The sequence below is a fragment of the Ovis canadensis genome, chromosome 17 (genome assembly GCF_042477335.2).
Source record: "Ovis canadensis isolate MfBH-ARS-UI-01 breed Bighorn chromosome 17, ARS-UI_OviCan_v2, whole genome shotgun sequence".
Taxonomy (NCBI): Eukaryota; Metazoa; Chordata; class Mammalia; order Artiodactyla; family Bovidae; genus Ovis; species Ovis canadensis.
In genome coordinates this window covers 58003826-58022646 of record NC_091261.1, presented here as the reverse complement: position 1 = coordinate 58022646, position 18821 = coordinate 58003826, and the positions used below count along the sequence as shown (strand labels likewise).

The following is an 18821-nucleotide window of genomic DNA, read 5'->3' as shown; positions in this document are numbered from 1 at the left end:
AAGTTGATTCTTAACCACTGGACCACCAGGGAAATCCAGGTATGTACTCTTGATTATTTCAAAGTGTGTCTGTTCATGTTTAGGATTACATGAGATTCTTACAACTGTCCAGTGAAGGCTGACATTGATAGGGTTGCTGTTACAAAACAAGATGTTTAACCTTTTATTGCCTCTTTGGTGAACTGCAAGATGGCTGGGATAAAAATGAGCAATGAATATTAGATTTCATGTATCTTATCTCTGTATCGTTTCTACTCTTTGTGAAAGAATTATCATTCAGGTGGTAATATGTATTACTATTATAACCCACAACAGCCAACAATAAGGATACTGAAAGCATTTAAGGCATCAAAAAAAAATCACACTTTCCACAAGAAAGACATAAAATTTTGATAACTTTCTACCATTGTCTCAGGTCTTGTTGTTAAACTCAAGTTCTGGATGTCAGAAGACCTGAATTGCCTTGCCGGAGAGAAATTGCTAGAAAATAACTCTAATCAAATCATTACATTAATAAAAAAAAAAGATCTTTTTATTTCTATCACTTGATCTGTCATCCTGACATTGTCAAGTAGCAGTAAATTGCAATCATTAAAACTTCGCTTTCTAAAGCAAAACTGAACATTTTTAACCGATCTATAACATCTCTATTACAAGAATTTTGCCTGGAGCAAAAAAGAAGGGCCAGCTTCTTCCAGCTTCAAATTTGGACAAGTCAGCAGAGGAATAAGGTATTGCTAAACTGTCAATATTCCACTGCACAATGACAAGAGAGATGTACAGACTCTATTAAACTATTTTCTTAGCCACAGTGCATTACAACTTTATTTTTTATTGTTAGTTTTCCATATCTGATATTTTCCTAATTTAAAAAATTTTATGTTCACCACAAGAATTTTCAGGAATACATACTGAGTCAATGAAGGGGACATTATGAATCACAGTTAATGTTGCCATCTGGCAACATCCTGATTGAATATCTGCTAAATTTTCCCTCTCCTATATTTATTGATAAAATTGGTCTTATCTCATTAGCTTTTTTGTAATCAACTGACTTTATAGCAGATTTACCAAGATATAATTCATATACTATAAAAGTCACTGTTTTAACATTTACCATCCAGAGGTTTTTAGTTGAACAACCAGCCTGTGTGCGTGTGTGCTAAAGCTGCTTCAGTCCTGTCCAACTCTTTCAGACCCCATGGACTATAGCCTATCAGGCTCCTCTGTTCATGGGGATTCTCCAGGCAACAATACTGAAGTGAGTTGCCATGCCCTCCTCCAGGAGAATCTTTCTGATTCAGGGATCGAACCTGCATCTCTTACGGTTTTCACATTGGCGGGCGGGTTCTTTACCACTAGCACCAGCTGGGAAGCCCTGAACAAACCTCAGCACTTTCTAATTTTAGAGTATTTTTTATTACCTCCAAAAGAAGCCCCATATTCATGACCAAAATCTCTCCATTCTCCCCTTTCCAGGCAACCACTAATCCACCTTCTTCCTTTAAAAACAATTTTATTGGAGTATTGTTGGTTTACAATGTTGTATCAGTTTCTGCTGTATAGGAAAGTGAGAGGTATACATATATTCCGTCCCCCCACCTTTTTAAAATTTCCTTCCCATTTCAGTTACCACAGAGCAGAGTAGACGTCCTTGCATCCCTTTGCCCGGATAGATCATGTGTTTATCTGCTCATCTATTAGCTGTGATAAAAATGCTGCCGTGAACATGTTTGTGCATAGTTTTTGCATGGACATTTGTTTTCAGTTCTCTTGGGTGTAGAACCGGTAGTGCCAGACCTTATGGTAACAGGTTATCTTCAGCTCTACCTGTGGTCATTCTTTCTATATAGTCTTGTTTGATTGGTTTTTAGGGATTTCTTTCTTATTTTCAGTTCTTTTATTTTGTCTTCTGAAAATTCTTTCTGCCAAAGTTTTCTCTCAAGTTCACTGACTTCATTTTTTTATTTTAAGAATTTTTTAAAATGTACACCATTTTTAAAGTTTTTATTGAATCTTCTACAATACTGCTTCTTTTTTGTTTCAGTTTTTTTGGCGTGAGACGTGGACTCTTAGCTCCATGACTAGCGATCGAACCTGTACCCCTTGCATTAGAAGGCAGAGTCTCAACCGCTGGACCACCAGGGAAGTCCCTGATTGCATTTTCTCCAGTAGCAAGTCCAAAAGTCACTGAGTTTCTCATTCCATCTTTCTTATCTCACAGACTTTTTCTCCTTGCTGGCTTCATCTGTCTTTGATGATACCATGCTTATTTAGAATCTGAGACCACCGGTCAGTGTTTAAAATTACCCCTATTTCATGCACGAAGTTCTGTTTCTGCCTCTGATTTTTAAGAATGTTTCCCAAATTTCTTGAGGTGATATTTTTAAATGTCTATGGGTTTTCTACAGCTTTCCAAGTGGTGCAGTGGTAATGATTCCACCTGCCAATGCAAAAGACACAGAGACTTGAGATCAAGTCGGGAACATCCCCTGCAGCAGAAAATGATAACCCACTCCAGTACTCCTGCTTGTAAAATTCCATGGACTGAGGAGCCTGGCAGGCTACAGTCCATGGGATCACAAAGAGTCAGACACGACTGAGGGATTGAGCACACACACTCATGGGTTTTCTGCCTGCTTGAATACCTGCTCGAAAAGTGTGCTCCTCGTCCAGTAACTGCCTTTTATTGTTACCAGTCCAAAGAGGAAATCTTACTGGCTTTGACATGTCCATGCCCACCTGTACCAGGACCTGCTGTCAATATTAGGAGATAGTCTTGATTTGTGTGTGTGTGCGCCTGGATCTCCTCTACTCACATTCCTGGTCCTTTTCTTTTTTTAAATTAATTTATTTTTTATCGAAGGATAATTGCCTTACAGAATTTTGCTGTTTTCTTTGAAACCTCAACATGAATCAGCCATAGGTATACATATATACCCTAATGCATAATTGAGATTGGCAATCTTGGTGTCTACCTTCAATCCAGTCTTGTACTTTTCACGAATATGTCTGTACATTTCTAACATATGCATGATAACTTTTTCCTATATGTATGTACTTATTTATTTAATTGGAGTATAGCTGATTAATAATGGTAGGTTAGTTTCTGGTGTACAGCAAAGTGATTCATATACATATATAGACATATATGTGTGTACATGTATATATTCTTTTTCATATTATTTTCCATTATAGTTTATTACATGGTATTTAACCTTGTTCCCTGTGCTATACAGTAAGACCTTGTTACTTATCTATTTAAAATATAATAGCTGAAAATTTCCATGGGAACCTGGCAGAATGAAAGGAATGGTTAGGTATCATGTCCTTTCCATCGTCTTATTGGAAATCCCACAAGATTTACTCTTTTATAAATTGCTGAGATCAAGGTTTCTGGTCCCTTAACCCATCCAGTCCACTTTTCTCTTTGGAGCAGAAAACTGATTCTAACTTAAGTATACTAATGCCTGTAACACATGATGTTTCTTACTTCCCTTTGAAGTCTCAAGTCCTGACCAATGAGAAGCAAGAGAGTACTGGAGGCTGGCATAAGTTTCTAGAAAAGTTGTTCAAATGGAACTGATCCAGTGGAGAAGGCTCTTTTCTGTCAGTTTATTTATTTATTTATTTTTAGCCTGCAATGCAGGTATGATGACTGGCACTCCAGCAGCCATCTTAATCTATGAGGATAAGAATCATGCATAAACATGATGTTAAAGAAAAATAGGTGCCTGGGACCCTGATGGTACTGAGGAGTTGCCAGGCCATCTACGGCCTTCCTGTATCACGGTTTCTCCTATGAGACAGAGAAGTAAATTTTTACTTTACTTAAGTCATTTTATTTTTAGTAAGTCATTCATTACATTATTATTATTCTTTTTTGCCTCAGTTACATGCTTTAATTAAAGAACTGAATATAATATATTCTCAACAGTTCAGTTTCTCAGTTCTGAGACTTTGTTTCCATGAACTAAATAGTGACTTAACATATGGTTGCCAACCTTTTATTTTGCCAAGAATATTTTTTTAATTTAATTTTATTTTATTTTTTAATTTTAATTTTTACTTTATTTTACTTTATAATACTGTATTGGTTTTGCCATACATTGACATGAATCTGCCACATTCATTAAATTATCAAACTTAATCCTAATAAAAGTGTTATGAGATGGATTTATTATGCCAGCATATGTTTTTTGAACATACATTCATGATCATAATCATATCTGTGTATCCTTTAAATATTACTTTCTATTTATGGTACGTCATGCTATTACTTAAGCTATATTTGTTTTACAATGAAACATATTGTAACAGGGAAGAACAAATCTGACTCCATATTGGATCTCTTTATTTTTACTTTAACTTCTGTGCACTATTGCTTTTGCTATAAGTTAAGAATTTGCCTATAGCCTGAAATATACAGCATAGCCCATTCTCAAGGCTCTGATCTTTAAAGCTGTAATACTTTATAGAGATTAAAAGGTTGCAGAATGGACTGTAAGGTTGCGACCTGACTTACACGGATAGTTCCAAGAACAAAGGATTCCTGCACCAAGGAGTATGCAACAGTCAACATCCCCCCCTCCCCTTTTAGTATAAAAGAAGCCTGAATTTTAACACAGGTAAGATGATTCTTCGTAACACTAGTCCACCATCTTCTCAGTCTGCTGGCTTTCTGAATAAAGTCACTATCTCTTTCCCCAACAACTCATTCATCAATTTACTGTCCTGTCATGTGGCAAGCAGTATGAGCATGAAGTCGTAACAAAATTACCTATAATAAATGGAAAAGCAGTATCTTATGAAGTAAATGGATAATCATGAGAAAGGATTAAGCCTAACTATGTACTCTTGCTTGTCTACAATCTATTAACAAAGGACAGAGACTTTTAAGACATATTAGCCCCTAAAAGAGATGAATTTCTCTTCAATTAGAAGTCTTGCTGGATAACTGGAAAACACACACATTTCTGTCATTTAAGTTTATTTGATCCTGTTTCTTTACACACCTAAAATCATTTAAATAGAAACTATGGCAAACTTTGGAAAACACTCATCTATGCAAAGAAGAGCAAAGAAATAAAAAAATACATGACTTTTGTTACACATTTATCTAAGTTTACAAAGTGCTAGAGTGAGCAAGATTTAGAAAATGCCAAATGGAATTTGATGGATGGAGCGTAATTAGTTATTCTCCTTCTGTCCCATAATATTTCCTGGCAATGCTTAGTCAAAATAGATCTGATAGCTGTGGGTAGTATTCATATGTTAATACTGTGATGATAAGGCTTTGAACAACTACAGTTCTTTAAAAAAAAAATGAAGGATGTATTTCAACTTAGATAAGATATCTTCACTTACTCCTGTTGAGTTCATCACTAGACATGCATCTCCTTAATCCATAAAATTACACCTGTCACAGGAACTTAACTTCATTAATGCATCTTCACAGTCCATGGTAAATTATTAGCAATTCACAACCCATGACTCTCAAGTTCATTAAGACTGACTCTTTTGCATCTTTATGATCTGACTCTGACTCTAAGAATAACTGATGCATTTTCCTGATGGTCCAGTGGTTAAGAATCCACCTTGAAATGTAGGGGACATGGGTTTGATTCCTGGTCAGGGAACTAAGATCCTACATGCCATGGGGCAGCAAAGCCCATGAGCTGCAACTAGAGAATCCCTGCCCCACAATGAAAGATCCCACATGACACAACAGAGATCCCTCATGCTGCAAATAAGACTCAGCGTAGCCAAAATAAGTAAATAAATAAAGTTTTTTTTTCTTTTTTTCAAAAGAAAAAAAAAAGAATAACTGAAAAACATTCAAAGAGAGTAGGGAGAATGTATAAAGCAAAATTGCTCCTGAACCAAAACCTATTAACATGAAAGCATCCAATCCATCATATGCTCTCCAATTATCCTTCAAGAAAAGGAAACGGATCTTCTGGTGTGCTCACTACCCCCAAGAGTGGAGCATGATTCTTCTGCATTTGACTTCATAAAGACAGAAGCAAAATAAAAAGAATTTAAAGGGAGGATAAAAGTTGAACATAGAAATGAATATATCCTATTCAGAAAAGTCTGTTTTAACTATATACATAATATTAAATGGTAATACATGCACATATTAAAAAAAAATCATAGTCCAAATGGCTCACAGTAAAAAGTAATTTACATTCAGCTTTCTCCCCCAACTTCCCAGCTCATTCCAAAAGAAATAACAGTTGCCAGTCCCTCTGCTGAAAAAGTGTCCTTCTCTGGGTTTTCCCCCAATAGGTCATCAATGCAGATACTGTTGTACACGTTACTTGATATGAACAGGTATGTCAGAGACTATTCAGTATGTGTACTGACAGATTTGCATCGTAATACATAAAGTAATGGAGATATAGGCTAATTCTAGGATGTCACTAAAGGAATATTCATGGAGACTCTCACATGTAACACATGTTGCTGTAGGGTCTGGAAACAGCTACCAACCAGACCGGTGTGGTTTTGCATCTAAAAGAGCGTGCATTCTACAGCTTCCTCATTAAGCAAAGCCTTCCTGGCTGTAGTGTAACAAGTAGAGTGAAAAACACTGAATAAACCTCTGCATCATAACATGCTTTTCTGTTTCCTACTGTGGGTCCAGATGATGAAAGAAAGCATATGCACTCATGCAGACATACACAAATACACATAAGTATGTCATGTATACATGTAGATACTGAAACACCTATATCCCTTATATGTCCTATATACATATACTATATATATGACATATTATAAAGACACGTAATATACTGCATGTGCACATACATATATTAGTCTATATATGTACATAAATATAACATATTAAAGATATAGAGTTATGTGTGTTTCTGTATGTCTATCAGAGAAGGCAATGGCACCCCGCTCCAGTACTCTTGCCTGGAAAATCCCATGGGCGGAGGAGCCTGGTGGGCTGCAGTCCATGGGGTTGCTAAGAGTCGAACATGACTGAGAGACTTCACTTTCACTTTTCATTTTCATGCATTGGAGAGGAAATGGCAAAACACTCCAGCGTTCTTGCCTGGAGAATCCCAGGGACGGGGGAGCCTGGGGGGCTGCCATCTATGGGGTCGCACAGAGTCGGACACGACTGAAGCGACTTAGCAGCAGCAGCAGCTGTATGTCTGTATTAGTCCATATGCTTTCTTTCATCATCTAGACCCATAGTAGGAAATAGAAAACTGATATCAGAATCTACAAATGGATAAGGAATAGTCTCCATAGTGAGTGGCATGTGATATCAGAACTGTGAAGGAGTAGCTTGGCAGTCCATTCAGTGAATTTGTTTCTTAAAGAAGATACTGATACAGATGAAAGGGGGGAAAATGGCAAGCACCATACATTTGTAAGTTTCGATATGTCCTAGAGCTGTTGATTTTCTGTTTCATCTGAGGAAGTGTTAAAGCCCCTTGGGAATGCCTTAGTTGATGCATAAAAAGGCAGCTTACACCTTACATCTTAATGGGAATGAGCTTCTCTTGGAAAGTTGCCTTAATTTCTCCATGCCCAAGACAGACTGAATGAATGTTTAGCCAGAAAGTCAATAATACGTTTCAAATGACTCAAATCTCTGCATTTCATACATAACACTACAATCACCGCTACTCCCACTAACCCATACAGTAAATGGCAAGAAGAAACAAGAAGGAAAAAAAGCACCTTGTTTGGGTTTCTCCCAAGTCTCCCCCAGACTCCTGCAACTTTCTGGTAAAGAAAAAAATTTATGCCTGTCTATATATCTATCTGTATATGTATCATTTATCTATCTACCCATCCATCCATCGCATTATCTATTATTTACCTAACTATCATCTATTTATTGTTTATCTATCATTATTCATCTACCGACCTATCTATCCTCCTAATTTTTGCTAACATGACAACACAAAGGAAACCCTTAAGGGAGCTGGCACCTTACTTCCCAAACCATGTCACTGGCACAGACACTTTTGGACGTGACCTTATTTATAAGTTCTTAAAGGTACTCCAGGTGGCAGACCATTACTACGTAAAGACTTAGGGCAGAACTCAGATACAGATCTCTTCTTCTCTGCTCTCATGTGCTCTACAAGCAAATCTTCAAGAAAAAAAAATTCTTGAAACACTGGTCACAAGAGGAAAGTCTTGACAGAGCTTGACAGCTGATAACCCAAATCTCAGAGCACCCATGTGAAACAGAACCATGGATGGAAATCCATATCATGTCACCCCCAAATTCACATCAAATGCTCTTTGGAAATAAATTCCCAAAGGCAAAGTACACATCAGCTGAGATTCATGACCTCTATATTAGAATAAACAATGGAAAATAAACTTTCTCTAAACATGGAGCTAGGAAGTTTAAAAAACTGACTCCAGAAATAATGCTGTATAGGTATGGATGGTCCATTTATTATTATTTCAATTGCCGGTAATACAATGAACAAAAAAAACCCAGCCAACCCCAAAGTGGCACAACTAGGTGACCAGACCAGAAATATTTTGGAATCATAATGCTGCTGCTGCTGCTAAGTTGCTTCAGTCATGTCAGACTCTGTGTGACCCCATAGACGGCAGCCCACCAGGCTCCCCCGACCCTGGGATTCTCCAGGCGAGAACACTGGAGTGGGCTGCCATTTCCTTCTCCAATGCATGAAAGGAAAAATGAAAGGAAGTCACTCAGTTGTGTTCAACTCTTAGCGACCGCATGGGCTGCAGCCTACGAGGCTCCTGAGTCCATGGGATTTCCCAGGCGAGAGTACTGGAGTGGGCTGCCACTGCCTTCTCCGGAATCACAAATGAGGTTTCAGGAAACAGAAATAAATCAAGAACCACTGAGTTTCCAAGTCTCTCTGCCCAGCTGTGAATCGACTGTTTCTCCTTTGGTGAGTATCAGAGACAGAGTCACAATTACCTATAATTCCACAGCAGATTGTTCACATGCCCATCAGAAAATGCCCACACAAAATGCAATCCTTGCATTATATTTAAATGACATGGCAAATGTGGAAGGCGCCTTTTCAGGCCAGGAAATCTACCAGCTTTACTTGTTTGTTTGTTTGCTTTCTCGAGAAACTCTTGTTTGGAACACTTGCAAAATGGGCCATTTTATCAGAGCTGCCCAGACTTTCCATTTTCCCTAATCGTACAGATTAGAAAGAGGTTGCGTTGCCGTGTAACATCATTTGGAGATAAACTCCATCTGCATGGAGTAGTCCCTGCAGGTGACCCAGAGCTGCACTGGGACTGTGAGCAGGTCCACCGTGAATAATAGCTCACCTTTTTCCAAATGAAGGATTTCATCCATCTTACCTAGAAGCACTAATAATACAGACGCACAGCAAATGCAAACCACAGTGAAAGTGGCTGTTAACGATTTGGGGAGAAAGGAGGCCGCGTCACTAATAATCTGAATATACGGCAGGCCGTGGGGACTCACCTTTTTTCTGAGCCAGCCGATTTCTTCTGACAAACAATGACAGCAGGTGTGTACTTCCCAGCGTAATCTGTGCTCTCCTTGACTTCCCACACGGAAGGGCTGCTGGCTCTCACCCCAATGATGTTCATGCCTTTCATCACCTTTACCCTGTTGGAGACAGCAAGTACACAGCTGAGACGCCGGTGGGGCATCCCTGGGTTACCTCTGCTTCTGGGGACACCCAGCACTTAATGGCACATGGTCGCCTGGCAGGTGTAACCCCATGTTTAATAGAATTTAATCACACATTGGCAATTCCATTCCAATCCATCCATCCTCAGTTTTTCTCCTGGTCATTCTTTCCTTTAACAGAAGAGCTAGAAACAGAACAGTGACACAGGCAAGGACTGGTCATATAAAGAAATAATATTCTGATAGTGGATGGCTTTAATTTAAAAAAATTACCTGAATACCTGTAGACTATTAAAATTAAATAGAAAAAAGAAATTCATTCAAACTGCAAAAGTGAATTAATAATATCAATGCACAGTTTTGGAATGTCTTTTTCATGCCAGGTACTGATGGGCCCTTCCTCTGTATTATCTAATTTCCCAAACATCGTTCCAAGTTCAAGGGTGGAGGACAGGCCCTGCCACTCAGACTGTTTTGAGAAGCATGCTAGTTCATAGGAAAACAGATGCTGACAGGGTACAGAGAGAAGCATGCCTTAATTCCTTTATTTTTTAAAGATCTTTTTTATGTGGACTATTTTTTAAGTCTTTATTGAATTTGCTGCAATATTGCTTCTGTTTTATGTTTTGTTTTGTTTTGTTTTTCTGCAAAAAAAAAACCGTGGGATCTTAGCTTCCCAACCAGGGATTGAACCTGTAACTCCTGCATTGGAAGGCAAAGCCTTAAGCACTAGACCGCCAGGGAAGTCCCTGCCTGACTTCTACTCTTGTGTTCCTGCCAAAACATCCTCATCATCAGCATTGTCATCACCAAGACCATCATTCCATCATCATCACTATCACTTATCGATTCCTTTCCACAAACTGGGTGCTCTTCTGAGTTCATGACAGTTTTATTCCATTTCACTCCCACGTATGCCCTGTGAGGTCAGGACCATTTTAATTTTCACTGAGAAGCTGAGCAACCAGGGGATCTGGCTGCAGGTGATGCAGGATTTGAAATGGTTCCTGAATCACAGTGTGGGTCCAATGAGTCTCAGGGCTTTCCTTGGCATCACATAAAACTTCCTTGTGCTGAAGCCACTTATTTGAGCCGGTTGATTTCTTTGATAGCCAACACTGGCCAGTACCTGTCCTGAGATCTAACATCTTCTCAGACTTAATGACAAATTTGCGAAAGTAGGTGAGGCCTCCATACCAGACTGCTTATTATTTCTCTCCTTCCCTGGTGTCTCAGGCAGTAAAGAATCTGCCTGCAATGAAGAAAACCTGGGTTTGATCCCTAGATCAGGAAGATCCCCTTTGAGAAGGGAATGGTACCCACTCCAGTACTCTTGCCTGGAGAAGGAAATGGCAACCCACTTCAGTATTCTTGCCTGGAGAATTCCATGGACAGAGGAGCCTGGTGGGCTACAGTCCACGGGGTCGCAAAGAGTCAGACAGGACTGAGAGACTAACACTTTCACTTTCCATTTACACTTTTCTTCTTTCACTCAATCATGGAAAGGGACAGACGACCCGCTTCCAAAATTTCCCCCAGATATCAGAGGAGCAGGATGCGAGAGGCAGAGGATGCGTGGTGGAACTGGTTTCCTCATACACCCTTATTTTTCTCTAAGAGATTTCAAGTGAATAAATATATAGGAAATGGAAAGGATATAGTCAAAGGACAGTGCAATAAATCGCAAACAGTTGGATGCACAAACTGCTGGGAAGAGTCATGCTTCCTGTTGTGTCTTCTTTTCTTAGTCCCTTGAGGAAAACATAAATGGATCTGAAGCAAGAAGGCCAGGGGACAAATGGGGCAGACTGATGGGTGACCAGGTGGAAGATGCTGCCAAGAGGGGAGCCCCAGACGTATGCTCCCCAGATTTATAGCTGTGGTACCTGTAATGACCAGAGGCAAAGAGGAGGGTTCTGAGTCTCCATCTCTAAAATCCTCACTCTTATCACCAGATGAAACAAGCTAGGTCACCCCTAATATTAGGAGCAAAGCGGGAAGAAAAGATGCCACTTTTAGGGATGGGGCTTGGTGAGAAAAGACTTGCCTGCAAGCACTAAGAATGCAATTTCCCACAGAAACAACTTGAAGACAGATTGTGCAAAAAAAGTGAACACAGCAGGCCTGAGACTGCCCTCCTAGAAAGGCATGCTGGCAAGGTTGCCCTCTGGTATCCGGATTTTGAAAGGGGTTTCCTCAACTCTTTAATAAGAGGGGCTCACTAAGTCTAAATTTTTTGTACAAGCAATATAGTTGATCTTTCTTTCTGGTGGTCTGAAGTTACCATGCCTGCCAGGCAGGTGGTGTCTAGGAGACCTGCCCCCAGTAAAAAATTCTTGGCTCCCAGGGTTGGATGAGCTTTCCAGAGAGACAACTGTTAATCTGTTTTGTCATAACTCGTTGCTGGAGGGATGAAGGGCATCCTGTACAACTCCCTGAAAGGGCACTTTCCCAAGCTTGTGCCTAGTACCCCGAGACTCCACCCCGTGTCTCTTTTCCTTTTGCTGAACTCGCTTTGTGTCCTTTAGCTGTAATAAATCTTAATCCAATTATGACTGTGCTGTGCGCTGAGTCCTTAGAGTTTTCCCAGAAAGTCATCAAACTCAGGGGTGGTCGTGGGGACCCCAAAACACAAACTACTTTGCCTCATCTAACAAAGACAAGAGGAATCACTTCTTACATTTGAACCCCAGGGCTGAAGTTAGCATTTTTGGGTGAGCGCCATGCATAGCATTGCTTCTAGAGCATTGTTTTGTGTCATAAATAATCCAAGTAGAAACCAACATTTTGAATGCCGTCATTTATAAATTGGGGATTGTATGCACAGACCAGGAAGCCATCTGACCTGGTGACACGAGCTAGGATTCCTGCCTTGCAGGAACTTATTTAAATTGTAAGCAACCAAGATGGGCGATGAAAAGAAGTTCAATTCACTATGGACAGCTGCTATTCTATGAAGATGAATTCTAAGGGCTGTTCCAATTACTGTGCACTGGAATTTTATTGAGTCAAATTTACTTTAAATAAATAGGTCATCATCAACTTGGATTTGGCAATCTTTTCATGATACAGGAGTTATTAGTACCGAAGCTTTTTCTGATTATAGAATAGGCTCTTATTTTTCTTAAATTTTATTCATAAGTAGGTTATTTGGAATTCAGATACTGTGTCTCCAATGAATCATTTTTAAGTTCTTAGGAAAGAACATGGTTGCTTATTTAACCCACGAAGTACCCAATATCTGTTGCCAATAATTCCAGTGCAGCTACCCGAAGCTATAATTTATAGCATTATTTCTAAAGGGGGATTATGAAATTGAGCACTGGGCTCTAAGAAATGGTGCTTTGTGGACATAGAATGTTTTCATAAGAGGAGACACATTTCTATAGCGTATTTCAGATGTTCTGAACTGGGCAAGAGGTCCCTGCTCAAGAAACGTCAGTGAATAGAGTACAAACATCAAGAACGAATGTGTGAAAGAAACGAGACTGGTTGTTTCTCAGAGACACATCTGTGGTACACGCTGAATATGGTTTGTGTTGGGTGCATCATTTTGAAACATTCATCTCAGCACTGTAAGTAGCAGCGTTTTGGAACTATTAAGATAATCCTCAGAACACATGAAATTTGGCTCCGCTGGGTCTGAACCAAATGCTACTTCCTTCTTTTGTTGATGACAACTGGGTTACTTACATTCATTAGTGGAAGTTTTATAATCTACTTGTGGTTCAATAAATAGAGGTTTCACTGACAGCTTCACTACATAGAGATAAACACAGCACTTGATTTCCAAAGACATTTACTATATATTTACATTTAATAGTATGTCTACTGTTGCGGCTGGGGAAAAAGCCATAATTTCCCCCCACAGAATGCACAGGGACTGTGGACTGGAATAAATAAACTCTGCTTGGCTTAAGGGTATATTTTATTTCAAAAACATAACAGAGTTATTGTATTTATATAGGTATACACACAAATATATCCATAGATATAAATACACATAAAAACATAAATACACATACACAAATATACACACAAATATAAACACATAGATATACACATCTTATATACACACATGGACACGTACACACACACAGATCTGTATACACATTTAATATATACAGATGCATGTACACACACATATACATACACAAGCAACATATATACACAAGTGTGCACACAAATATACATGTATATACACAAAAATATATGCACACACATTTACACACAGGTATATACACACATATGGACATGCACAGACATATATACATGCACATAAACACTCATATGTACACACAGTGACATACACAAGCACAAATAGAAACACATATATATACACACATGCATGAATGCACACATAGATACACAGACATATGGAAACATGATGCACATATATCCACATATACGTATGTATATACACATATATCTCCTGCATTGCAGGCAGATTCTTTACCATCTAAGTCACCAAGGAAGTTCATCTATATGTACACACACAGATATATATGGACACACATAAACAAATCTTATGCATGCATATATTTATATATATAGACACACGCCCATATACACACATGGCTGCACATGTGTGCGTGTGTGTGTTTCAAACATAGTATCCAGTAACAGTTGAAACAGCCAGCAGCCTGGGATCAGAGCTGTGGTATGCACCTGCTATTTCTGCTTTTCCACATCCCATCCCTCATACCCTGGGTAACAGAAGGATGCTACACGCTTCCAAGTGCTGTGGATTTGGTTAGTGGAATCCTTTCCAATTAACTGATGGCAAACCTGTCACTTCTCATTGGTTCATAGCCCAAAAAACCCCTTTGGTTCAAAATAAAGCTGTTTTGAATTCCTCCCTGTCTCCTTACTTACCTTCCCTCATTAATTATGGAACAGAATTAAATATACTATGTTTTCTCTTACTCAGTAAATTTATTGTAAAATTAATAGTCCACAATCATTCATTATTCTAATTTCTAATTGATGAGGATCAATTTATGACCATATTATGCCCCACCAAGACCACATGTTTTATAGCCTATAACATTTCATTTAAGAACCATTTTCAGACAAATACCATATGAAATCATGTAGATGTGGAATCTAAAATATGACACAAATGAACTTATTTATGAAACAAAAACAGACTCTCAGTCATAGAAAACAAAGTTATGGTTACCAAAGGTGAAAGGTGGGGGAGAAGGGATAAATTAGAAGTTTGGTATTAGCAGATACAAATTACTATATGTAAAATATCTCAAAAAGGTCCTACTATACAGCACAGGGAACCCTACTCAATATCCTGTAATAAACCATAATGGAAAAGATTAAAACAGAATAACTTTCAGCCCCATCCCTATATCTTGGCCCTGCCCCAGCCAAAAATTATTTTAATGTGATCATTTATGATGTAATTAACAATTCTTTGTTAATCTTGTTCTATTTTCCCTTCCTGTGACACTGGGCCCCTCTTCCCATCACTGGAATGTACATTGCTAAATTTCTCTGCCATGACTTTGGGACTAACCAAATATATGCAGTTCAATGCCAACAATGCTACACACAAGCAAACCCTAGTTAAAGCCGTAGTGTGAATTAGCAGGTTCTAAATCATTTCTTTTGAAACCAGGAACTCATACCAGTAAATTATTTTTTAGCATTTCACTTTAATATAGATATATTTATTTATCAAATTTATACTTGAACTGCTGACATAATAACATGCATGCTAGAAAATACACAGAAAAATATAAATAAAAATGATGAGATTACAAAACAACATGGTGAGAGGTCCTATTTTTGCATCATTGCAATTTTTTAATCACTTTGCATATCTCTTGGGGTGCACACACCCCACTTACAGGGAATTGCTCAAATCTTCTGGAACCTTTAATTCCCAAGCGTGACATGAATAAACATAATGAGCAGAAGTCCTGTTATATGGAAGCAGGTAAATAAATGCACATTAATAAGGAGATAAAACTCTACTGCTGATTCCATGTGTTTCTACAAGTATGAAGAATCTGTTTCCACACTGCCATTTTGGTAAGGGTAAATTCAGAATGAAGGCCAGTCACTTCAAGGCAAGTCATTTTTGATGTATTGCTCTCTTGAGGCATTGAAAGTCCTAGGCTGACACAAGGTGTGTGTACCATCATCCCAGCTGTCAAAGGACCACACTCTGAGGGGGATTAAAGAGCAGAAGATCAAACACGGAGTGGATCTGGGTCACACAGGTAGGGACATTCCCCAAAACCCACAGTGGGAGGAGCCAACAGTGGAGGAAGAGGGGGACTTGGCCTCCAGGACCCCCTGCCAGCCAAATGGGAGGGAGGTGGACACTTTTTAGCCATTGGCTGATCAACTGAATTTTCAAAGGCCCTGGAAGTGGAGATGATGTCATTCCTTATAAAGTGAAAACTAAAGGAGGGTTGGACAACTCAGACTGTGAGCTCAGGCCTGGTGTGGCCAAGTCTTTAAAACATTGAAGGGAGGGCAGAAATTCTCAGTTGCATGTGAAATTCCAAAAATGTAAAAACACCATCCTCGCTAAGCAAAGTCATTCAGGGATTGGAAGCTGCCCAGCATTTGTGACCTCTGTTGGCTGGAACGCAGTAAGATCAATCCATCATGAATGAGAGAATGAGGGACTAAATCAATGAGGTGTGTGATGTCATGCTACCTCAGAAGTATCACTGAGGTCTCCAAGCGCAGAAAAGCATACCAACATCCTGCCCCTCCCCCTACACACACTGGACATGATTAATAGCTTTGTCATTTTTGTCCTGATTAAGGGGTTGGGATAGGCTTACTGCAGAAAAACACTGAGTAATACACACAGGTATAAGGAAGAAAGTAAAATCTGTCTGAACTTCCATCTCACTGAACTTAGATCATCAAAATTTCAGTCATCATCCTGCTTCGTTCACACCTGTGGATAAAGAATGTCACCTGCCATTTCAGTAAACAAAGGGCGCTAGACATCCAGCCCTCAGCTACTGCAGCCACCCTGCCTGTTCACCCTGAGGGGACTCAGCATGGAGAAAAACAGGATACGGGCCCTGGACAGCTTAGTGAACACCAAAGGAATGATTTCAATGAGCTCAGACTCTTGGATCTTCCCATACAAAGAAAAGCACCAAAATTATTCACTTGAAATGTCTGTTTTTGTGACTACCAGTAATCTTTCAAAGTTCAACTACTTTTTTTTTTTTTTTTCAGGAAAAACTCGTATATATCTAGTTCCTCCCTGACCTCTTTGGAGCAGACCCTCAGAGCAATCTGAGAGGATGTCTTCAAGTCCACTGAATAAGACGTTAATTCTTGACTTTGAAGCTGTATTTTTTTTTTAACAGTTGACACACCCAGGTTATAATTCTATAATTTTCAATAAATAAGATCATGCCCAGGATTGCCATACGGCCATATAACTTGTGCCCTGACCAACTCCAGGAAGTACCATGCCTAGAAATTATGACGTGAATCGGGCCTCGTAGAGTTGAGCAGTGTGCAGTCTGTATAACTGTTCACAACAATCCCAATCACACAAAAGATGCCGCTTTATTCACAGATCACCCTGGCCACTCTTCTCAACCGACTCCGAGGACAAATTAATAGCTGAAAGCAGGAAGCAGGCTGGCCCTCAACCAACTCAGGAGAGCCCAGTGAGGAGAAGAGCCAGAGCAACAGAACTAGGCATCTTGACCCAAAGGGTGAGCGACATGTGATGCCAGTCTCTGGCCAGGCTGGCTGCTGGTGCAGAGGCTGAGGACTGGCTGTTTCTCCTGGAACTTCCATGAGTCACCACTTTTCAACCTGTGGGCTACCTTTGCCAGCACAGAGCTCACTAACTCTTTAAAAGCCATCGTAGAGCTAAATGCATTCTATGCATAGTCCTTAGTCTCTCCAAGTACCTAGTTTTCCTCTGACTCTCAGTTCATTCACAAAAGGTTCCAGAGACCCATCTTTCTTATGGGCATATGTCCAAAACAGCTGTGGTGAGTAGAAACGGGACAGGAAGGACTGCACACCACATGGAAAGCACACCAACAGGACGAGCGTGGGTGCTAACTGTTAGAAGCTTTGGAGGGAGACTTCCCTGGTGGTCCAGTGGCTAAGACTTTGTACTTCCAATGCAGGGGGCCTGGGTTCAATCCCTGATCTGAGAACTTGACCCCACAGGCCAAAACTAAGAGTTTGCATGCTGCAACTAAAGATTCCACAGTCAAATAATAAAATAAAAAATAATATTAAATATTTATTTAAAAAGCTTTAGAGGAAGTGATGATCCCCCCCTAGTACCTCCCTTCCACCAAAATGTTCAGATATAAATGCCTAAAGCAGGTCATGAATGTAATGAGTAACACTAGGTGAGTAAATCAAACCTGTCTCTTTGTCTGCTTCTTCAGTCACTGATTCACTCAACAAACACTGAGTCCCACCTGTTCTCCAGGCATCATTCACAGTCCAGGAAGTTTGTTAGGCACAAAACTTCCTATTGACAGGGAACTAACATTCTTGCGGGGAGAGACAGAACACACACACACAAACCCACACACATTTCTTACGTTGATAAATTCTACAAAGAAAAAAGAAAGCAAGACAAAGAGATGGAGATCCCAGGGGGAGGATGACTATCTTACACAACGATGGAGATCCCAGGATGTGAGTGACCATCTTAAAAAGACTTTGTTACACACATAATACAAAATGGTAAAGCCAGGAACCAAAAGATGTGGGAAAGTAGAAGGGAAATGTATATATCTGGGGGGAAAATCTGCCAGCCCAAAATGTCTCAGGCACGCAGATTATTTTCAGATGAAGACAATCACAGACCCAAAAACTCAGGAAGAAACATTGACCCTTCCCTAACTGCCTGAAGAATTTCAATAGTGGTCCTGTTGCAGGAACAGAGCTATCACCAGGTATATCACTCAGGTCCTCACCTGAGAAGAACAGAGACTAGGTGTGGTGGGGGGAATTCTTAGAGATCAGAGATGTCTCTGTGTCCCATGGTCTCTGCCTGGCCCAGCAAACATTTGTTCACCAAATACTTGCTTTTCCATCTCCATGTCAGCTGCTTTCCTCCCCACCAAAGTACCAAACCTCCAATATCTTCTTCAGCCATTAGCTGAAGCTGGTGTCTAAGGTGAAGATCTTGGTCTCTTTTCGAGTAGTCAAT

General features: G+C 39.6%; 1 protein-coding gene across 1 annotated transcript in view; it reads right to left on the bottom strand.

Moving 5' to 3' along the window:
• The window catches only part of TMEM132D (transmembrane protein 132D), an 898865-nt gene that overhangs the window by 462657 nt on the left and 417387 nt on the right, over nt 1-18821 (bottom strand). The window contains exon 3 of the mRNA XM_069557007.1: nt 9467-9613. Coding sequence (XP_069413108.1) covers nt 9467-9613 — 147 coding nt within the window. The remainder of the gene's footprint in view (nt 1-9466; nt 9614-18821) is intronic.